This window comes from Chanos chanos, chromosome 2 (assembly GCF_902362185.1).
Source record: "Chanos chanos chromosome 2, fChaCha1.1, whole genome shotgun sequence".
In the NCBI taxonomy this organism is placed as follows: domain Eukaryota; kingdom Metazoa; phylum Chordata; class Actinopteri; order Gonorynchiformes; family Chanidae; genus Chanos; species Chanos chanos.
The window spans coordinates 56,823,617-56,848,300 of record NC_044496.1 but is presented as its reverse complement, the minus strand read 5'-3'; the positions used below and the strand labels follow the sequence as shown (position 1 = coordinate 56,848,300).

Sequence of the window (24,684 nt, the reverse complement as noted above, 5' to 3'; positions counted from 1 at the left end):
GTCAGTCAGCACTGATTGACCCTTACAGAAAATCTAGCTTACGTTTCCTATGACAGACTGTCCGTGGATTTAGTGGTAAAACCAAACCAATGTTCAAGAGCAATGTGTCATGACTCTACCAGTAGGTCACGAGTTCTTTCTGTAAATAACAGGGTGTATTCTTCTTCTTCTTCTTCTTCTGCGTCTCTGTCTGGGAACCAGGTGGGCGGACGCTATTGACCCGTCTTGCTTGCTTGGGAAAGTCTTTATTATCAAACATATTTCAGGAGACAGATAAAACCCCTGAAGTGTGAGGGAAGAAACTGTATTCACTATAACCTGCAGCTGACACTTTCATTTCAATTTACACAGGTGAATGAAACAAGTCTACTCCAAGACAAAAAAATAACTTTCTCTACTGTCATCAGTCCAATACCAGAGAAGATTTTAGCTTGGTCAAGAATTTAGTAATGGCTTTATACGCCTTTATGGAGCGCAGGACAAAAAGGAAAAGCTATTCAGATTCATTTCAATGCATCCGAGGTGAAGAAAAAACAAAAGCATGAAAACATCTCTCGAAAGAGGAAGACTCAAAACACGAAAATGGTTTGTGCTCTGGTCTTGTAGATCGCACTTAAGACAATAAGAACCTCCGAGCCAACTTTAGCGCTTTATTCTTTATGTCGGAGTTTTGAAATATTGATGCCTGATGCTCCTGCCCTTGCCTGGATGAAAGTGGACTCGCTGGGGAAACAGCGGAGCATTAGCAAAGTGAGGTGGAAGATGGTGACAGTACCCTACACTTTAACCTGCTAGAGCTGGTTCCCAAGGGACAGAACAGGTCACAAACACAGCATCTCACCAAGGAAAAAAGAGAGAGAGAGAGAGAGAGAAAGAGAGAGAGAATGCATTTCTCTATTTTTTCTCTCGAGTGAGAGCAGAGAGTTTGGTGTGCCTCTCTAAATGAGGTCTCTCTCTCTCTCTCTCTCTCTCTCTCCTCAGCTGCAGACCTGCTCTCCTCTGCTACACAGTTTTTAGAGTCTTCGTCTGACCTGGATGCATCAAGCACAGTGCAGGGAAGAAAAAAAAAAAGGTTACCTAAATTTTACTTTGGCTCTCATGTCAGGAAGCAGACATGACAGAACACAAGGTCAACAACTGTCGGATCAGAAAATTCTGATTTTAAAGGAAAACTGACTGTGATTTGCTATCTTACAGAGAAGTTTGTGTTACTATCTTCACACTGGAATATGACAAAACCGTCATTGATTTTGTCTCCCTAAGCTCCAAAGCAACCAGTTCATACTTACAGCCTGGGTAGAGTGTATTGTCTTACTGATTCAGAATCTGTCGCAGATTCAAGATGCTATGTATTGCTTTCAATTGTGGAAAGCCTATATGTATATAGACCCTTTGTCCTGGACCTAAGCACAGAGAACACTTCAAATGCTGGTCGACCTTGTTTGGCAGTAAAACATTTGCTGCAGACGCATAATTGGAAAATGATCATTTGCTCTGATTTCCATTCACCTATGATGGATAAAGGAGAAAAACAGCCACATTCTCCTGAATGACCGGTAATCTCCTCTTTTACATTTGTGTATGATCATGTAAGGGTGAGTTTAATTATATACACGTTTTTTTTTTTGTTTTTTTTTTAATGGACTTCCCCTTTTCAGACAGTGCAGTTTGCAGCATAACTGCGTGAAAAACCTTTATGTATGCATGCACGCTAAATCTCTGCTAATGTATTTCTATGCCATATATGAGTGCAATCTTACAGTACATTTTACTGGCATTTCGCTGTAAATTTAATGCCAACATTCCCTGTATGTCATGCGCTAGAGGGTCACAGTGAAATGTAACTGAGAGGTCATGTTTGAAACAAGTCAAAGGCTCCAGAACGGAGAATCCAAGGATGAAGTCCACACCCCCTCACCCCCCCACCCCCACCCCCCACCTCCACCACCAAAAGATTTTTGAGTGCAGACTGAAATGAAAAGATTGTCCGCTATTTTTGCAGCTCCTCGTACGGAGACGCACATTAATCATGGGTGACGAGTGTAGTGGCAGAAGTAATTCTGTGTAGTGCAAGGGTATCATCATGTATAATTTCAGTTTATTATTTGACATGAAGGAGACCTTGAGTCCATTCGGTCCAGAGCCCGTGTTTAAGGCATCAGGTTCAAGTACAGTGGCGAATACCGCCAGTCGTAGCTCTTCCTGGACTGATTTCCATCACTGCTATAAATGTTCCACTTCAAGGGAGCAGCCATTACATAGAGGAAGGCACCGTCACTGCAGCACCTATATAGTCATTACAGGTGAAAGGTTTTCACATATCACTGTCTAAAAAGTCAGTCTGCACTAAGCAATCTTCAACTTTAATACAAATGAAGGAGCGGGTAATTCATAAAAATGACCCATTTCTGTGGGGGCAAAATCTTTAAAGCATTGACGTTTTACTCTTTACAACGACCGACTACGACTGCGTCAATAGGCCTGAGCAATAATTAGAAATAATTCGCTTAATTTAAACTTGGAGCTCAAACAGAAAAGAAAAAATAATTGTTTTAAACACACCGCTACTTGTCGACCTCGAGTCAGAATTCCTCATTCTTTATTTAAGTATCGTCTTGTCCGTTTGAGTGACAGTTTTAAGATTAAACTTTACGTACTATCTAAAATACTTTGTTCTTGATTGACGGATAATCAATTTATATTTTGCTTTTGGGGCTTTCTTCTTCGTCTTCTTTTTTACCTCTCTGGATTAAGGGGAAACCTTTCACCGAGAGGGTTTACCAAACCGAGTCAGTTTTTATTTAAAATCCCTTAATCCAAGTATAGAGAACTCGATAAAACACTGTGCGATATCTTGATATAAACAACCGTTTGCTCTCTGTTTCACATCTGGCGTTAATGATTGCTAATCTCCAGCTCAGGCACTCAGAGTGGGGTCTGAAGATCACGTAAGCTTTATATCTCCTGTGAGGGAACTGACGGCGCTCGGCCAGCCGAGAGCAGAGCACAACTCTCTTTTTCGTTATGGGGCGTTTGGGCATTAGTAATCCTACTTTGGCGGCACTCCAGTTCAGCGATCCCTACGACATTATGAACTCTGTGGTATTTGTAAGTAACCTTTTTGATTCACTCTGAATTCACTGTGAAGCTCTCTTTAGAGTGGCCTGACATTTCTGAGCTGTCATGGAGCTCGTGCCCTCGGAGGCAAGCAGCCGCGGATTGCCCAACACGTTAGTCATCATCGCAGCAAACACCCCACCACGGGGCAGATACAATTACGCTCTCTCTCCGAGTATGCGAATAAATTAAGGGTTTCACTTAAGCTCTCTCAAGGGGTCACACCAATGGAGTACGGGAAGCAAGTCACGTCCACATGGCCGTTCCTTTCTTCTAAACGTTTGTCATCAAAACATTTAGCCTTTAGTACAGAAATCCCACGAGGTCGCCACAGATAACAGCTTTCGTAAATCAAAGACCAAAAGCTATAGGGACTGAAACGTATCAGCGAGCAAAGCCAAACCGTGGACCTTAGAGGTTTCTTCATGGTGTGTTTGGTCAATATGTTGGACCAATTTGGACGGCGTTAAACTGGATTCACGGGGCGAACGCTAACACGGCAGGCAATGTTTTCCTGTCAGTCCTATCTGATCTCTTGAAGATACGCTCTCGCAAAGCTAGGTCTCCATCGTAGATATTTTATTGCAGGATAAGGAGATGAGGGGAAGCAAATTCAATGGCGTCTCAGGATGATTCGAGCTTTGTGGAATAAAGAAACCGAAAATGACTGTGTATCGAAAGATGGAAGTGAAGTCATGCGGAAACAATAAAGGCCAAGGAGGTGCACTGTTAGGATTCAATTGATCGTTTACAGGATGAATACTTCAAATATCCAGTTCCAGATAATAGGCTATACACAAGCAATATCTATAGAATTCCCCTGTGCGAAAGCAAGTTATTGTGTTATTCATAATTCAAATTATAACGGTATTAAACCTCGGTTCATACAGCTCTGTGATGGACAAAGGAACAATCAAAAATGTCCTTCAGGTTAAAGAGACAAGGTTTGTGACTGGCTGTTGATTTTTTTTTTTTTTTCCCCTGATGGCATGTATGTTTAATGCAGAGAGAAACAGACTGTTCATAACCTTTTCCCTTTTCAGTCCTAGAGTGGCCCTTTTTTCTTCACTATGGCTAAAGGGACCAGAGGGAGACAGACACTTTTAACAAGAAACCTTTTACATGCTCATACAGACACCAAACACCTCTTCCTACAGGCTCAGAGAGTAAAAGACATTTTAAATGCTATGAACAGGGCAATATGCCCCGATAAACATCTAATCAGACTGATCATCGCAGAAAGAAGTCTGTGTGTGAGGCTGCTTGCGTTTGTTGTTGCTAATTGTGAATGCATTAGAGGTGGTTTTTCCTTTAAAGGACTCTTAACAATGCTGGGAAGCTAGCAGCAGGAGGTTTGGAAATAACTCGGCCTGTGTTGGGAACAGCAAGTCACCTCCAGGCCATGAACTGTGCCCAGACGCTACAGTACACTTCTGTTCTCTCTCTCTCTCTCTCTCTCTCTCTCTCTCACTCTCTCTCCCCAACTCTCTTTTGTTTTGCCAACACCATTATGTTGTGTGGTGCCATTAGTGTGTCAGTTAATGGTAATAGCTGACCCAAATGAAGACAAAGCACTACTGCCTAAAAAAAAAAAAAGAAAAAAAAAAAGAGTCTCCACTAGAAATCATTTTTTGAAATCACACCGTATCGTGTGCTGGGAGATAAAGCTAAGCTTTTAAGGTTTGGTGCAAATGGAGAGTGTTCATGCGAAGCAAATGGGGTTGAAAACTTACTCTCACACTGTAACTGGGCCAACATACAAATCAATCCTGCTTGTTTGGAGGCATTGGAAGGGAGTTAGCAAAAGTGGTCCAGTCTAATGTAGCATGATGCTCTAGTTCCATACAGTCATTCATCAACCCTGCTGCCCTCAAACAAAGTCGAGACGTCACCTTCACCTGTGCGCCACTTCTGACAGGTAACAGGTTGCTTTGGAATGTTCTGGAAACGCAGCTGATAATTACACACCAAGATAACATGATCTGTGAAAAATAAATGATTTATTTACATAATTGTGTTATTATGTTGTTGTTATTATGTTTAACACAGTAATAACACCTCCCACTCTACTGAGGTTAGAACCTACAGATACACACACACACACACACACATTCATGCGAATGAGAGAAAAAAAAACATGTAGTCAGATGGATGTACGTACACACACACACACACACACACACGTACACACAAGAGTTGGAATGATCCCAAAATGTTATATATTGGATTTTCAGTTTGAATGAAAAGGAAGCAGAATTTGAAGTGGGGTGGAGCTGATGACGTTTGTTTTATTAACAAACGATAAAGAAGAAAAGTAAAGACAAAAACAAAGAGGAACGTGAAGGAGAACATGAAGCTCTACGAACACAAACGATAAGGAAATCGAACATGAAGAATGAACAGACATCATAAACTAAACAAGGAAACACAAAGAGTATAAACAGACAGACACTGAAGAGATAAATTAACAGCAAACAGGTGAGACTGATGATTTAATGATCGGTGGTTTAGACTGGAGATCAATAATCCAGTGACACTGAGTGCTGATTGACTGATTTGCTGATTGTGAGGGAGAGGGAGATGATGGTGTTACATAATGATTAGATCATTTTGGACATATCATGCTTTGGATTAATAGATTTCGTGTTCTGCAGGGGAAAAGTTGCCATATAAAAATTTTAAAACAAAACCTGTTGTTTTATCATCACAAGATGCATAAAGTCATACTGCTCTAATCTGACCTAATGAATGTTCGGCCATCATGTTAGGGAATTTATTTTGAAAACCACTTGACAAAATGGTAGAAATCACAGTTTGAATCTGAATAAATTCAAATTCTAAGAAATTCAAAATGAACAAGTGATTTAGAATTTAGCAGAGATTAAACGAAGTCAGAACAGGACCACGCATGTGTTTCAATTCCAAGTCACTCACCAGTTTGCCCATTCACGTGCACCCTCTCTACAGACAAGCCGTTAAAAAAAAGAAAAAAAAAAAAGCTGATCCCATTTAAGCTGTTGCCTTGAAGCGGATCTTATTGGGTAGCATACTACAAGAAAGATCCAAGACAAATAATACAGGGACCATTGCCCCCTGGGACACACAATCTGTCTTGTCTATAAAAACAACATTAAACATTGGATTCCAGTGTAATTATGTCTAGAACATACTGTGTGAATAGTCAATGGTAAGTGCTGGACCTTGACTGCCGTGTCTTCTGTTTATGTCTCAGCTCATGGCAGCACTTTGTCTTTGAAATTGAATTTCGATACATTACAAACTCCAGGGACTTTATTTCCCTCTGCAGCAGAGATGGCATTAATAGTCTCCACCCACCCCCTGTGTCGGCCAATCACATTACACACAGTTACTAATAGCACATAAAGCACTGACACACTAGCATGGACTGACTATACAAGCTACATGCAATCTTCACACTGGGGTTTACATACCTGTCACAAATGTCATTTCACACACACACACACACACACACACACACACACACACAATATTGTCTGACCTCAGTTTGAGATCACTGAGCAGTAAAGCAGTTCTCATTTGATTTATATTTCTCAGAAGCACTTGAGCATTAGTTCTGCAGTTTTATAATAAATTATCAAAAAAAAGAAAAGAAAGAAAAAAAAGAGTGCTCTCCACATAATGAAATTTTCTTATATTTTATATAAGAATATATATATAAACTGCTTTATATAATATAATATAATATAATATAATATAATATAATATAATATAATATAATATAATATAATATTATATGAGAGAGAGAGAGATTTGAGATTTGTCCCCTGTTCTCTTCCATCCGAATCTGAACAGTTGATTGCTCTTTGAGTGCTATCCTCTGAATAACTATGGATATTTTCCTGGTGGATCACTGACGCTCATTTCTGGTCCTCTGTTTCATGCAAGGCCAACAATTTGTCAGTTAAGCTGTGCAGCAGTGATGCATTAGGATTCACATTGTCAGTTCAGCTTCCAAATCAACTGCTTTTGATGTCACACTCAGTCGTGTCCTCTGCCCAGTGCTGTCAAGAGCAAAGGACTCATCACTCATTGGTTTGGCGCAGTGAGGACAGCTGTCAATCAAACACAGCGTGGAAAAACACAGTCCTCTGTGCTACAGGTCTGTCACACAGTGATGTGAGAGACGTGTAAGGGGCTGTTTGAGAAGTGCATTTTTCCCTTTTTCGGAATGACGTGGGACATGTGGAGGGGTGCTTTAAAGAGCCGTGTGAGCCCCCCCATGAGATGGATGGTACAGCGCTGAAATGGACGATGATGCTGTGTGTGACAGAACGGTTCATTCATCACAGGGCCATGACTACGACCTTGACCTCCACACCACAGGGTCAAAGGAATCAGTGACACCCTCCAGCATCTGAGAGAGGAGCACGCCTAAGGACGGGGATGAGAGGCGGGAGACGGTTCGCCCGTTACCGAGGGCCGTGGCTCTGGAGAAACATGACGCTCGTTCAAAAGGAAATATCAACTCAGTAATTTCATAAATAAATAAATAAATAAATAAATAAGCAAGCTTGCATTCCAAACAAACCAATCAGGTAAGTGGGTACGCTGTCTGCTTTCTCTGGTCTGATGCTGACAGATTACCGTCTGACTAATGCACTTTATGTATCAAGCAAATACACTTTGGACACATTCCCCTGTCATCTGCATATATATTGCTAGGGCAGATTTTTCTTATGTTGCAATAAAAAAAAAAACAAAAAAAAAAACTGTGCTACTAGCAAAAAAAAAAAAAAAAAAAAACACCCTCTCAGAAAGAACACTCTGAGTTTTAGTTTAGAGCACTTAAAAAGAGAATTGTTTTTAAAAATAAAAAAATGAAATACTATTAAAAAAAAAAGCTTAAGAGGTCTCTGTCAGAAGCTTAATCATTGTGTCTTTGCGCTGTTCTTCTCTGTGCTAAAACACACAGTCTAAGGTCAAGGATTCCTGCTCCTGTGTTTCATAATCATAGCAAAACTTCACTACAGAGCTTGGCTGGGTTTAGAACTTCAAAGGCAGCGGGCGTTGGCACGGCAACATAGAATGTACCCGAGAGAGAGGGAGAGGGAGAGAGGGCGGGGGGGGGGGGGGGGGGGGGGGGGGGGGGATACCAGCTCCTCCTCTCGAGGTCCCACTCCCTCTGCACAGATCTCTGAGGAAAACACGTATGACGACAGACAACCGCAGCCTCCAGCAGTGTGCTGGCCTTGGTCTCCCTCACCCCACAGGTACCCAAAAGTGACCTATGACTCATAGTTACAAAAATACCTGGTAGTTTTCAGGGTTTAAAACCAGACTAAGAGTATGCTGAGGGCAAATGGCGGGTGGCTGTTGGACGATGCTGACTTCAGTGTTAGTATGCCAGAGCAGCCCGAGACAGAGACGGAGAGGGAACAGGTGCAGAGAGAAATAAACCACATCACATCAAAAACAGGACGTCCTTCAGCATTCTGGGTAATGAGCTGTCACTTTGAGCATCGGCAAAGGAAAGCATGTGTGTCAGTTTGCCTGATAGATTTGTTTGAAATACATTATTTCTTTATTTATTGACCTTTTATCATAACAGCATGTCCCACTGTCAAGTCAAAATCCACTTTTTGAAAAGTGAGACCTGACTAAGACAGGCTGTTCTACAGAACACAATGCAGACATTACCCGTAAAAACCCAATTACTCCCAACGCAATGAGCATGTAATGAGAGAGATCTCGTAAAACAACAAAACAGTCTTACTACTGTAAATGATTTGGTTCTGAGGAGCAGCTTATAAAATCTAGCGCGTTTCCCATTAAAATCATGTATTACTTACTTACTGATATAGATGTTGCAGAATTATATTCAACATCTGAACTCTCTTTAACTAACTCTGAAAATACGGTACTAAAACTGCTCTAAAGCCTGTTGTTCAAATCACTCATTTACAAATATGAGATAACTGTTTCTGACTCATTTCAAGGCATTTAAAGCCTTCCAGCCTTTTCCTTTTCTGTTTTTCTGAAGAACCTCCAAATTCCCTGAATGTCTCTCGGAAAACATCAAATACAGTCAAGGTGCGTAGCCTGTTTATCGGGAGCTGTGGAGCTAATTAAGTCAATAGTAACCCGTCGGATGAGCCCGTTGTGTAATCCGTCTTCATGCACATGAAAGGTCTGTCTTTTTTTTTTATTATTAAATATCAAAGGGTTTGAGGAAAAACAGTAAGGCCCACGTAACACCCATCAGTCCAGGAAGAGGAGATATTTTTGGCTCTGTTGACTCTGTTGAATAAGTGCTTGCAGATCAAAGCTCAGGTGCTGCATTTCAGCCGGCTGACATTCAAATTAGCGTTAGTCTGGCCCCCAGAGACCTGAGAATGAGCCGGGTTACCTCCGCGGGTTTACTGAGAATGCGAATCAGCTGCAGCTATTTTAAATTCACACAGTCACAAGTTGTGTCTTTTATAAATCTTTACATATCCATTCTTCCCAGGCTTCTCTGTCTCTCCCTCTCTCTCTCTCTCTCTGTCTCCCTCCCTCTCCCTCTCTCTCTCTGTCTCCCTCCCTCTCCTTCTCTCTCTCTCTCTCTCTCTCTGTCTCCCTCCCTCTCCCTCTCTCTCTCTGTCTCCCTCCCTCTCCTTCTCTCTCTCTCTCTCTCTCTCTCTCTGTCTCCCTCCCTCTCCCTCTCTCTTTATCTGCACAGCTAATTACTCTTCTGGAGCATCTCTCTCTCTCTCTCTCTCTCTCTCTCTTTCTCCCTTTCTCTCTCTCTCTCTCGCTCTCTCGCTCTCTCTCTCTCCCTTTCTCTCTCTCTCTCTCTCTCTCTCTCTCTCTCTCTCTCTCTCTCTCTTTTGCCTTGCTGTCTTTGCTTTGCCTTGCTGCCTGCCTGTTTTTGTAGTGCTGATAAAAATTAATTAGCCTAAAAAAAGAGAGAGTTAACAGTACATGAGTTTATGTACATGCTAGCTGCAATCAGGGCTACCAGGGCATTAGACTAATGACAGCTTCATCTTTTAATGTTAGAACTCAGCATTTAAACCAGACCCTCTGTGTCTGAATGAGGGCTGTACACTTGGCTCTGTGTAAACGAGAGCTCTCTGTCTACAGTTCTTTCACTACCTGTTTTAAACACAGATTATGTGCTTACATATTGTAAATACAAAAGCCATCTCCCAAAGGGTAGTGCTGAAACTGAATGATATATGTTGAGAAGGAAACATCTACTGAGAAAGTCTAAGTGTTGAGCACAGCTGTTAGATAGAGAGGTATTTCGCTTGGGACGCGTTATACACAGTTGTCACAGCCAAAAGACTGTGGGGGCCATGGATTTTCAACCCTCTCTTCTATGACAACAAGGAGAGACAGACAAAAATGCCCCCCCCCCCAAAAAAAAAAAAAGATTTCACAGACTGAACATCGACTAGACTGAATTTCTCTGTGTGTCAAATCAGTTGTTTTGTCTAGCAGACAGAGCAGTTTGGAGAGGGCATGTCAATGCTTGGATGTGTTTTTGCTATTGTTCATTCTGTTCACACTAAAAGTCCAGACTGATTTTCTTTTTTCTCTTTTTTTCTTTTTTCTCCGCCCTTGTTTGCACCTCGCATGTCCTCGCTCCTCAGGGGCTGTCTCTCCTCACGCAGGTGTCTCAGTTCAAGACTTGGGCCAGACCTGAACCAAATAATTGGACCCAGTAGTGGACTGTAAAGAAACCATGTTTGAGCTGGGAAAAGCTATTCTTTCAAAAGTTTCTTTGTTGTTGTTGTTGTTGTTGTGGTTGCTCTGTGGCACTTCTCTCTTGGTAGTGCAGATGCTGTAAGTGGAAGGTGACTTCAAGGTCAACTCACAAACAAGTTAAGTCAAGAGCAAGCTGGGGAAAGTGTAGTTTTAAAAAGGTACTGTTGAAGAGGATTTCGATAGCACTACTCTCAGAGAAAAAAAGTCCACAAGACAGAAATTCTCATTACTTATTAAGGAAGCATGATTTTTTTTGTGTGTGTGTAAATCCCTTGATTAAACAAACAAACAAACAAAAAAGGACAAATGGTCAAAAAAACACCTTAGTTGAAAGGGGGAAAAAAAATCAATAAATTCCTAAATCAAATCAAAGGCCATCTCCAAGGTAGGGACTTTAAGGTATAGGGCGAGGTGATCATACTACACACCGTATGGCTGATAAGAGCCTTAATAAAATATCACATAAACAGCTCAGCCGAGTCTGAGATCTATAAGCACACTCCAGCCTCGTGTCCACCCTTCCCACTCTATATTACTGGACTTCTTATAACAGCCATCTCTCTTCCTCACATTCTGCCATAAAAGCCCAGAGCTCTGGGACGCATGGGCGTCTCGTCTGATTGATGGCCCCGCGCCAGATTAATCTAGATTGAGTCCCTGGACGGTAATGATCTACTGCCTGTTTAGATCCTTGTTGCTTCTGGCTTCGGGGGGGACCAGTTCCAGCAATTTGTGGGCTGGGTGCCAATCCTTTAGCCTAATGTGTCATCTCTTCACGACAACTGGAGCTCCACAAACAACCCCAGTGCTCCCGGGGCCCGCTTCAGAACCTGGCTAAAAGGGCCGAAACTGGGTTGAGCACAGGAAACTACACCCTGTGAAATATTTGTGGATGTCAAAACCGGAGGAGGATAACAAAGATTTGTAGAACACAGGATTAGTTTTATGTATTTCGGCTGGATCGTTCCACAGGCCCCTGCTGAGGATGACATGATGAAAAATACAGAGAGGTGAGATATTTTGGATGGATTAAAAAAGAAAAAAAAGGGAGAACAGGTGAAGGCTGAGGAGCAGACTGAAAAATGAGCGTCAGGTGAAACTGGCTGAGTTAGCTGATTCAGTAACCCGGACTGGGTTAAAGTGGGGGCTTTTTTCAGATGTTTGATATTAGGAGTGTGTTTTGGAGTGCTGTGATGTAAGCGCAGCTGCGCAGGGAGCTGGAGAGAGGCCAGTGATGTGTATTCTGATGAGGCTTTCTGCTCATTAACAGTTACCAGAAAACAGTCCTGAAAAAAAAAGCTTAGCCTTCACTGATGAACACAGGCTGCTAATGTAAACTAATGCGCACTGATCTCATGCCACTAGCTTTTTACATTGCAAATATAAAACCGCTCTTGTTTACAACTGCAAAGGTCAATTTGGACAAAATGAAGAGACTCACTCTCTCTCTTTCTCTGTCTCACTCTCTCTCTGTGTTTCTGTGTTAGCATTTGTGGTCATGCTGTTGTTGTTCGGTGCTTGTGTCCTCACATGGCCTTTTAGTTTACAGGAATAAACTCTGTGTGTGTGTGTGTGTGTGTGTGTGTGTGTGTGTGTGTGTGTGCGCATGCGAGCATGTGTAATCTGTAATGCTCAAAAAAGCTAGGAAGTCAGTAGCGGGGTCACAGATAAACTTTTTGACCTTGCATTCTCCATGAGACTACGGCATGTCTAAAATTAATTTTTTTCGCGCGTTGACAAAGTGTTGTTTTGACATGAATTAGTGATGGTAAAGCTACAGGTTTGGTCCTGTTAAAAGCAGTTAGCAGCAGATCTAATTAATTTGTTGTTTTACAGCACATTAGGCGACGGGTTGACAAATGACACACCGAGCTGCTCCGGAGCCTCTAATTACCACTGCAATTAGAAATGTAATTACAGGGTAGTCCTGCAGTTCACCGGGTGACAGAATAAAGACATAAGCCGGAAGGGTTTTTAGCTGCTGCGCTATCAGTTACATGTGTAAGGAAGTCTAATCGATCCAGAGACACATGCGCTTGTGTTGACAGGAGGACAGACCGCACTAATGCAACACAGAGCTTCAGTTTCACAGATGACCTGTGACAGTGCTGTGCGTCTACAGCTCTCTTCTTTAAAGATTCAAAATACTCTGAAAAATAATTTCACATCCTCCAACATGCATAGCAATAGAGGAAAACTTAATAATATTAGAGCAGAGAAACAGAGCATTAACAGAGCAAGTAATTGAATATGGAGTGTATAATGGGGAATCCATTTAAGCGTGGAGTGTTTTTGTGTTTTTTTGCTTTTAATGATTAAACCCCATCATCCCTACTGGACCGTAGGTTGTCAACACATATTATCTGGCTGATTCTGTTATCTGACCCAGCTCATCCCAGGAACAGCTCCGTTTTCATGGGTCTGATCTCTGTCTCTGTTTCTGGGTCTAAGGTCTCTTCACCCTAAAGTCTCCAGGCTAGAGTCTGGTTTCATTTCAGTTTGTGACTTCCTTTCTGTATGTCCAATCTAGCTGCCTTTCTGGTTCTTTTATCTTTTCCTTGGTTTTCATTGGTTTTCTCCCGGAGATCCTGATGTCCAGCAGTGTTTGGTCCGTGTTTCTGCAGGAGAAGAAACCTCTGCACCTCAGCTGAATTCCATGCATTGATTCATCGCGTGAATCCGATGCAGGATTTCTCAGTCTGCTGGGTAACACGAGTCAATACTTGAGACTATTGATGGGAATGTTCTTGAACATGTTTTGACTTTTTGGCTCAAGTCGGTAATCTGGTAAACTGAGGACTCCGTCTGGAACACAGTCCTTCTGACCACCGCCTGGAGTTTCTCATCTCTGGTTATCGTCATTTTCCAAGTTTCATTTCTTTGTATAAGAGCAAAGCTTATTTTATTATTCCACTGGTGTCAACTATGCACAGCTTAGACCTTTATCTCTATGGAAAAACCTCTAAAATACAGCAGATCAACTTTAAATCACAGCAATAATATCTACAATTGTTTAGGGCTGTAATGCAGAAGATGATCCAACAGTAGATGTAAGTCTCGTAAACGCTCATGCTAAAAAACCTATATTGATTAAGCCTATATTGATTGTTTTTTTTTGTTTGTTTGTTTTTTTTCCCCTCTGGCATCCAGTGAAGTTTACTATGCCAGCGATGCAGCTCGCTGACGAATCTTAGAGTCTGCACAACCCTCTCTTCAGCTCACCCTAAAACCTTTTCATTTCACATTTCTGTCAAGAATCCAACACAGATGGACTCAGTGGTATTAAACATTTCAATTTTGAGTCTTTTCAGCTCTGTGAGCAAATTGGTAACGCAGTTAAAAAGGCTGTGCGTGTGTGTGTATTTGACTCTTAAGAGTCCTGATTTTCATGCCATCACATGGCGGCTGTGATAAGAGCCATCTCTGTAGAGAAGCATAATTAGTGCCTGTAGAACGACAGTTGTAGTAGAGAGGCAGGAGCGACTGAGACAACACAGCTCAAACGAACGACTGAGTCAGAGGGCATCAAAACTGGGTCTATCTGAATATACGCAGAAGCCCGTGGAAATCCCCCAGAGGAACCAGCTTGAAAGCGAGCATAAACAATGTGGATTTTTTTTTTTTGCATTCTTATAAATGAGAAAAAGAGATTGTTAAAAAATGACAGCATGGAACTGATCTCTTTGGCTTGTTCCATTAAAGTCCAATTACCATCAACATTTCTTACGGTCTTATAGTCCATCATCTTTAACCTACAAATAAATACGTCACCTCTCACATCACAGAACTGAGAAATGATTGTGTCATTTCAGATTCACAACCTGCCTCATTTGTTCTTAACAAGCACAAAATGTGTGTGTGTGTGTGTGTGTGCATATCTATTAGTCTATCTCAGGAACAAATGAAATGACTAATTGCAGTGCTTCTTTACACACTTTCGTCTTTTTATTGTTATGTAAAACATTTTGTGCCGCCAACGCGCGTCTGAAAAAGAAAAAAAAAGGGAAATGTAATTCATCACTGATGTGACTAAAAAAAAATAGGAACAGATCGTGTGTGTGTGTGTGTGTGTGTGTGTGTAAAAACACCAGAAGCTCTCACAATGCCTGGGCGTTTGTTTGAGTTGTATCAGCTGGTTTCAGCGCTACGCTGGGAAATCGCGACAGCTTTAACCCTGACTCCGTCTGGCAGCCGTACCTGCTGCAGCAGCTGAGTGACACGGGCATCGCCCCGTCACATCGCCACGGGTACAGACTTCTGTGCCAGTCCGGCAGGCCCCGCGCTATGCTCTCATACCCCCGAACACGCCCCCACGGGCGCACAAGCCTGGCATCCCCCAAACACCTCCCACGTGTAAGACAATCTGTCTACCCGGGATCATGCAAATATGAAAGCAATGAACCACAAAGCACAGGAATTTGGGATCAGAGTTTTAATTGGACTGAAGCTCACATAAATAACAATAGCTCATATATATATATAGATTTATATATATAGAGATTTATTTATTTCTTTTTGTATATTATACAATTCCATATAATATATATTTCCCCCTGTGATTTACATTCTCTTTCTGCTAAAATTGATAATATCTATTGAAACAGAAGCATCAATGTTGATGAATATACAATGGTTGTTTGCTTAAGAAAGGTTGAAGTATCAAAGGAGAAGTATGTACGAATTTCTGTTTTGTTTTTGCTTTTGTTTTTTTTTTTTTTTCTTTTGTCTGAGATGTAAAAAATAATTACAATAATCAAATGATAGAAATGTAAGTTGTTTTCATTCAATACTGTGAAGCACAGAGAGAGAGAGAGGAAAGAAAAAAACAAAAACAAAAACAAAAACAAACACAGCTGGCTGAAAATCTGATATGGTGAAACAATGACCCGTGGCTGATCGCTATAAGTCAACATCTTTGCACATGAATATGAATAGGAATAGGAATATGTGTGTATAGCTTGACCTGAGTTGTGAAGTCATGGGATGAATCAGTGAAGCTCACGTAAAAAAAAAACAAACGCGTTGAACTTGTCAGTTTCGCTCAGACGTCGACAGTTACTGCGTCGGTCACAGCGTCCCGAGTGTCCCACGTCCGTTACCTCCGTTACCCCTTTTCAAACACGCACACGCGCGGGATGGAAGTTGTCTCTGAGCCGGTCCGTTGGCTTGAGAAGTGGGGAAACTCTGGAGATGCAATGCTTTATCTCTCATCTTGAACTCAAACTGTTGGGTGAAGGAAGCTCCACTGTGATGCTTTTTTTTTTGTAATTCCGCGTGATTTCAAACAGCCGATCCTTCCAGAATGTTCCACAGAGACCTCTTTGTTTTTCCTTGTGCAAATACAACGGTGTGGATGAGGTGAGGCCAAGCCGTGCCGAACCCCAGGTCAGTTTCCCTGTACTCTCACACAGGCCATTCGGCCATTTCAAACCGAATGTTATTTAAATGTGTTTTTTTTTTTGGTCAGAGTCATTCTAAAGGTGAGAGCTAAAATGTTGTTATCAGCTAAAGCGTTGCTTACTGAACACAGAGATCATCACTCTGCTCTGAAATGGCTTCCTTCACACTCACAGAAACTCGCACACGGTGCCATGCTAATTCCTTCACACTCACAGAAACTCGCACACGGTGCCATGCTAATTCCTTCACACTCACAGAAACTCACACGCGGTGCCATGCTAATTCATTCACACTCACAGAAACTCACACGTGGTGCCATGCTAATTCTTTGCACACCAATGGATAGGCTGAGCAGATGAAACCTCTGTGCTTTCAACTGGAAAGAAGAAGAAGAAAGAAAAAGAAAAAAACCCCAAAATTTAAAAAGCAGAAAACTAAAGTCTACATTCTACAACTGAGGAAAGAAAACAGGTCCACTGATCTGAGGTCAGTCTCCCAGCAGGACAGAAGCCTTCTATCAGTAGACACAAACATCAGTAGTTAGATCTCTTCCCAAATCTGTACATCTGTAAAGAAACTTTAACAAAAATACATCATCCATCAGGAACTCAAGTATAATATACGATTTCAATTTTTTTCTCTTGCTACAAACTTTTTTTTTTCTTTTGCCTGTGTTATTATAAATGATTGTCTTCATCTGATCCACAGTCCTGAATACAACGCTGAGGATGATGATCGTAAACGCGAAATGAAAAAAAACAAAACAAAACAAAGGTCATCAAAAGCGGAAGAGAATAAATAAATCTTACGAGACATGAGGGCTGTACTACGAATCAAGGTAACTCTCCTAATAGAGGAGCCCTATGGCTTCATTCTCCTAGCAAAACAAAGCCATAGGGCTCCTCTATTAGGAGGTTTACTACATACTTTGAGTTAACTTAACGAGAGGTTACCTGGATAAGCCAGTTACCGTGCTTCGTAGTACAGGCCCATGGTCTTTCAAAACAAAAAAAAAAACAAACAAACAAACCCCCCCCCCCCATAAAAACAAAAGAACATGAACCCGCTGTTGCTGTTTGCTTTGTCTGTCCACAAATTTGCAAACGATTTTTACGTGAGGAACTGAAACGGTTTGTCAAATTTAAATGAATGTGATTTGAAAAAAACAAAAAAACAACAAAAAAAACAATGTACTTAACAAAATGCCAAGATATTTTGCATCATGTTCTTTTCAGTGATTTTAAAATGACCAATTTTTGCTGCGATGATAGGTTTGCTTTTTGCTTGTGTTTGTATGAAACGGGGGAGAGTATTGATGAAGCAGTGATGATAATACTCTGGCTTACACGCTGCTGTAAACACCCAGGTAAGAAGTAAGATGTTTCCGTTTACTTGTGACCAGTGGGGGAGTGTATGAATCATGCACATCACAAAAACAGAACAAAACCTGAAAAGAGCAGGAACTAACCACAGGGGAAACGCATATCATGCCATTACGTCCAGAGAAAAATGCAGAGAAAAGCAATCATCTCGTCCTCCCTGAATAGGAAAAAGTGTGAGTTTTAGATCCATCAGTTAACAAATGCTACCCTCGTTAGAAACAGCAAATTCATATCCCTTTTTTTTATTATATAAGATAAAACCAACTATATTCTATCTAAAGATGTCCAACCCTGTCCCAGTTCACATAGTCTTTTTTTTTCACGCAGGGGCAACAAATTCAATCTAAAAAGTGCTTTTTATGAGTACACAGGAACAGACAAAAAAAAAGCAAACCAACTTATTAGTCATAAATAATGTACATTTCCTGTCTCCTCCTTTAAGCTCTGTGTGTCTGTGACTGTGCGTGTGTGTGTTTTTGTGAGTCTATGTGTGTGTGTGTATGTGTGTTTGTGAGTGCGAGTGTGTGAGTGTTTTTTTTTTTTCCATTAGAGACTGTATAGTTCAAGAGCAGTAGTCACGTAACGCCAGTCAAACATCTGTGAGAGGAACCAGGAACAACTAAACAACTCATTAAAGCAAGAGACAGAAGCCATGTGTTCACCTGGCCATGAAAACCCAGGAGACAACAAAGGGGAGAAATAATAGGAAAAGGAGGAAGAAGAGGAGGTGGAGGAAGACCTCATTGGCCTGGGCGGGGGCGGGGGGGGCGGGGAAGGGGTGATGGAGAGTTCCAGGAGACCCTGGAACGACCCTGCCCCAGGTGGAAGCCTCAGTGGCAGCCCTTCATGCCCGAGACGTAGGGTGACTCCTGCTGGCGGCACATGCCCTCCTGCTGCTCGGGGCAGTCCACGAAGTCGGGCACGGGGAGGCCCGACAGGATCATTATCGACTTGTTCCAGATCATGAAGGTGGGAGCCACGGGCAGCAGGAAGGAGATGTCGAAGGTGTGGAGGTGCTGGGAGCTCATCGCGTCGTAGAAGGAGAGCGCGTTGTTGTCGTAGTCCAGGAGCACGCCGAGCCTCCGCAGCTGGAGAGACGCCTCCACCAGCATCTCCTTCCCGTTGTGTCTCACCACAAAGTTATTGTTGCAGCGGGAGAAAACCCACGAGGAGGAGTTTTTGCCGCTCCACTCGTTCTTCGGGGCCGATTTGTAAGCCACGCCCACGGCGTACCTGAGGTCACAGCGACGAGCGATACACAGGCGTGTTTTTTTTTAACCCAACTGAACTTTAGAATTTGGTTTTTAAAAACACTGGAGTTAATGTGCGTGACTCTGCGCCTACTCACCATGTCGAGGCTCCCAGTAGCACCTCCCAGTAATGACAGCCGCTGTCGATGAAGACGTTACCGGCGGCGCCGTACGCCCCGGTGCTGCTGAAGCGTTCGGGGGTGTGGCTTTTCTTCAGAGAGCTCTCGTCTTTCTCCATGGTCAGACAGTCATTGGACAGTCTAAGCTTCTTATGGGCCGTCTTTGGGTCTAATTTAAACGGCTGACCTGCGAAGCAGAGCACTGTATGACTGACGGTACAGGACCAGCACACTGAACTGCATATAGAAACAGGACACTGTGTTTCTCTTTTCTCTTCATTACCATCTCCTACATACAACTTCCTCCAAAAGATAATTAATGCCTTTAAGTGTTTTTCAATGGGAAATCCTGGTCTCTTAAAATGGACACTGAAAAAGTGAAAAAGTCATTTCTGTGGGTGAGGGTGAAAAATCTCTCAGGAGAAACATCTCTCAGGAGAAACATCTCTTAGGTGGTTTAATTCATGCAGACTGGGCCGTGTGAAATTCAACTTCTCTTCCTAATCGTGAAATGAGTTTGAAAGAGAGAAGCGAGAGAGAGAGAGAGTGAATCATAAACAGAGGGAAAGGGGTAAACTGAGGACTAGTCAGCTAGCAGCTAATGTTTTTATTTATTCATTTATTTACTCTTTTTTTTTTTTTTCCGGGAAGACTTCGGTGGAGGTCACCCCATCCGATCCTGCAGACCTGACATTTTACTCCGACACGCCCAAATCTTCCCTTTCCAGGCTTAATGAGTAACAATGCCTGAAAACAATACCCCCCCCCCCCTCCCCACACTCAACCCCCCCTACCCCAATAATCTCCAGCCGGAGTGAGTGTTGGTGCGTGTGGATAGAAGATATTCTGGCAATGTTGTGCTCAAAGCCAATTACATTAGTACGCTCTCTTCTTTGAACTGCTTATCGCTGCAAGCACAGCCTCTCTCAAACACTCACACTCACTCATGCCTTTCCAGAGGAGTGTGTCTGCCAGGGGGCTAGGGATGACTTCTCACACACACACACACAGGCACATATACAAGGGCATACACAAACACACACAAACACACACACACAGGGGCACGCACATACACATACACGTGACATGCTGTAACAAACACACAACAAAGCCAAAACACTGAGTGTATTAATACAGCTATAGTGTGATGTTCCTAAAAGAGGTAAACAAGGACTTTATTGTATGAGCATGAAGGTCAAGTTTATTACCCATAGTGCTATGCCACAGGGCGTAGGCCTATGACACAGTGCAGTGATTCTCAACTCCAGTCCAGTGTTAATTTCGTCAACAAAATTAATGACCATAATATTCGTTGCCGAAGGGACTTTCAATTTAGTCAACGATGACGACGACTAGACGAAACACTGTACCATGACGATATAAGAAATAAATTTGATTACTGACGAAAATACGACAAAACGAAAACTTTGCAGGACGTTTATTGTATTCTCTAACATTTTAGAAAGAACATGGATGACTTCAATAGTCCAATCACAGACATGCATTTACTGTTGCAAAGGAGCACTAGAAAATGCATGTTCATTATCAGCAGACGAGCGGCTATCATTAAGGAAACATCTGCACTCATCTCTTCCATTTCATCATTGTGTCCTCAGAAAGCCATATGGTATGGCAGACAATCCACCGGGCTCAGGGAGGAAAAGGTCAAATATACGTCAGTTCTTTAAATATGACCAGGAATCGTCAAAAACTAACTGCACAATAAAGTAACGCACACACATGCATTGACTGGGAAGAGCACGATGACCCTTAAATGACCCTTAATCTACAGCAGAAACAAAGTTCCTATTATAATCACCACTACCATGTTGCGTAGTGGTGCTAATTGTTGTAATTCTGATCTACAGTTAAAGAATTGTTACAATTTGACAAATGTAATTTTGTCAACTAAAATGATATTATTTTCGTTGACTGAAACGATGTGCCATTTTAGTCAGTGAGTTGTTGACCAAATTGAATCAATATGACATGACTAATATCTGACTAAATTTAAGGGACATTTCTGTCAGAAGACTAGGACTTTGACTAAATTGAAAAAAAAATTGAATTGAAAATTAACGCTGCTCTAGTCCTGGGGCCCCCACTGTCCTGCATGTCTTTGTTTTAACTCAGCACTGTCTGATACACCTGAATCCACTGATCAATCAGTCATCAAGCCCTTGATTAGCTCAGTTAACTGTGATAATAAAGAGTTAAAATAAAGGCGCACAGGACAGTGGGCCCCCAGGACTGGAGTCGAGAATCACTGACATAGGGTGTACAGATATGACACAGAGAGTTCAGCTATGACAGACAGCATGAGATTGGGACATGGGGCTTTGTGCCAATGTGTGCAGAGACAGATAAACAGAGCTATACCGCTATGGAACTCTAAAATATCTACAGAAGTGGAGTCTTTGAACTGGAGCTATTTTTAAATAAAATATACCGGACGCATTGTTAAGTACAGGAGGAATCCACTGGGACCGTGTAAAACATGAAAACAGTGAATTATATGTTACATCTGAAGACCATAAATAGGTCTGTTTTATGCACCCAACTGATGGGAATTCAGGGAAGATCTATAGACTTAAATCATCTTGTTGTAATTTCAGTCAGTTTAACAGTCAGGAAATGGTCCATCCAGAAAAGGGATGCAGAAATGTTTTTGATGCTTCACTGTGTAATTAGTGCATAGACTGAGGTGAATACAAAGAACACAGATGAAAGACAGCTCTCCTCTCAGCACCTTTCATTGTGTGTGTTCTCTATACACACACATACACAGGTGTATGCATAGAAACACAGGCACTCATACAGATATACACACAAAGTCACTAGCATGCAAACACACAAATACACACACAGATGAACACATACATATAAATTCACACACAAATACACATGCACACACATACAAACACATGCACACACGCACATATGTGCACACACACACACACGTTTATGTTAATTGAGGTCTGGTTAATGCTTGGGTGAACTGCAGCCTCAGAGGGACAAAACCAGGGCATGATGAATGACTTCCAGAGAGTCTCCAAATGAGTCCAGACTTTACCACTCTACTCAGCATCACACTGAGCATCCAAAACACACTCTCTCTTTTCACATTTTATTACATTTCCGTTCTGTCACGTGCACTGCGCAGTCAGTTTCCGGCGTGGTGTATTCAGGGTTAATGTGGCGCTGGGGACAAAGCAGGGGATGGGGAATATCAGTCAGCTCATGCACGGATGGCAGTGAATTAAAAGTCATTTAAGCTTTTCTCTTCTCCAGGCGTAAGCAGAGTCTGGTCTGCCTGCAAAAGCAGAGAGGCACCACCAGCAGAAGGCAGAGGAGTCACAGCGTTACCTCACTACCAGACTGATCGGATGAATTACACAGCGCGTTAATTAATTCAGTAGTAACACGGAGGATGCTGTTGGACCCGGGAGATCTGGACACACTGAGGAAAGGCTGCCGAGGAAACGACGTGATTACCTTTGAGTGACGGCCGCGGTCAAACAGAGACGTGTGTGGACAACGCGTCTGTTGTGCGTTCAGATGACAACATGAGTAGTGAGTGCTGTGATGACAGTGAGCGTTGTCATGACAGCCTGAAATAGTGAGTGTTGTCATGACAGCGTGAATAGTGAGTGTTGTCATGACAGCGTGAATAGTGAGCGTTGTCATGACAGCCTGAAATAGTGAGTGTTGTCATGACAGCCTGAATAGTGAGTGTTGTCATGACAGCCTGAAATAGTGAGTGTTGTCATGACAGCCTGAAATAGTGAGTGTTGTCATGACAGCGTGAATAGTGAGTGTTGTCATGACAGGGTGAAATAGCGAGTGTTGTGTGAGGTTTGTCACTGTTGTGAACCTGAAAACTGTTACATGTGTGATGACCTTACGACCTTTACGGGGCTATTTGTTGTCACGTGCGTGACGACTTTTGTGGGGATATTTTTTTATCTTGGGAGAGTAAAACAAAGATGCATTTACGTATGAATAAAAACAACAACTATCTGCAGTCATACGCTGTTACATAAACATTTCCAGTGAAAACAGGTCTGGAGTGGAGTGTGTACAGTGGCTGGAGTTTCAGAGGGATGTCACAGCATGTCACGCTCTTATGTAAGAGTCAGAGCTGATTTAGAGAGGGGGGGGGGGGGGCTCTCTGGAATCAAAAGGGACAGCGCAATCCTCTTCATTCCTCATCAATAATTTCAAAAGATGATTTCTTCTCATCACTCTGAACTCTGATCTCTGATCAAACGTGCGCACATACACACAAACACACACACACACACACACACACACACATAAACACACATAAACACACACACACACACACACACACACAGACAGCATGGTGCTTCTGCATGACTGCTGTGTTGAGTACAGCATCTCTGCTTGTTACTGCTTGCTGTGAAGGATGAGGAGGGTAAAGGGACTGGTGCATGTTAATGAGGGAGGAGCCTTTTAACAATAAGTAAACCTGACTGCTCTGTCATATGATACGTCCCATAGTGGATTTACGTACAGATCACAGCTATGGCAGACCCTAATTAAACAGAATCATTCATTCCTATAGGACCATAACAGGAAACACACACACACACACACACCAACACACAAAACGGGATCTCATTCAATAGCACCTATCAGTTGGCCCAGATATGTGGCCCACATATGCACAAAACAGCCTACACACACACACACGTGCCCACACCTTATGTATCTGTGGTTCTGACTGATAAAGCATCAGCTTGGCTTAGGTAGCTGTATTTGTGTGTGTGTGTGTGTGTGTGTGTGGTCACTGTAACATACAGAGTACTGTGTGCAGACATAAAACCGGCCCCATTTCCAGCCTTTCCCACATACGTGACAGGCGGAGCACACAGGAACATGGCAGTAAATGAAACTGCGGTGAAATGACTGTTGTCTGGCAGCTGGACAGGAGGATAACGACACAGGCGGAGGGAGATGGAGAGATCCTGTCGTTCAGTTACGTTTTGAGGATGACTGCTGCTACTCGTCCAAAATAAAACTCCCGAAACTCCAAAAGTGGTTTGATAAGAGATGCAAACCCAGCTGGAGTTGTGCTAAAACACAGTCAGTCACTGGACAAACTCAACTCAACCCAACCGTGTCAAGACTTCAAGCTTATTAGACGTTTCCAGAGTTTTTCTTTCAGACATGTGACTAGGACCTGGAAGCTGCGCAGAAACTGGGCCGGTACCGCACACGCGTGCAGAGTGACAGCAGACGGCCCAGTTTCAGACCTGCGGGAACTAATTCAGACATGGCTCGATTTTGGATCGGCTTCCCGGTCTACCTGCCTTACGGATCGAAGCCGTGACGTGACTCCTGAGAACATTATCCCATTAGTGAGCGTGGAGGAATCAAACTTTGATTTCGAGACACACGAAAGCTGCAAAGAGCCATTTGATGTCGTCTGCGCGTCCTCTTTAGGAGCTGAGATGTCTGTGCAGCTCCTGTCGCATTGGCCCTGGCTGAGCTCCTCTGGTGGAGGAGGATGAGGGTGGGGGTGGGGGAGGTGGTAAATAAACAGGGATGTATGGCATATACTCCACACACTCCTCCATGGCTCTCCGTCATGATTAATTCATCAGCATCTCTAGCAGCTTTTAGCTTTTCCTATAGAACGATGGCACCTCTTCTCTCATC

At 42.5% G+C, this 24,684-nt stretch overlaps 1 protein-coding gene across 4 annotated transcripts in view; it reads right to left on the bottom strand.

The window, feature by feature from the left end:
• Nucleotides 1-18,412: 18,412 nt before the first annotated feature.
• mid2 (midline 2) overlaps nucleotides 18,413-24,684 on the bottom strand; it is a 41,687-nt gene continuing 35,415 nt past the window's right edge. For all 4 annotated transcript variants that reach the window (XM_030765637.1, XM_030765638.1, XM_030765640.1 and 1 more), the window contains 2 exons: nucleotides 18,979-19,186; nucleotides 18,413-18,863 (listed from right to left, as the gene is read on the bottom strand). In XM_030765637.1, the coding sequence (XP_030621497.1) occupies nucleotides 18,461-18,863; nucleotides 18,979-19,186 (611 nt within the window). In that variant the 3' untranslated portion in view covers nucleotides 18,413-18,460. The remainder of the gene's footprint in view (nucleotides 18,864-18,978; nucleotides 19,187-24,684) is intronic.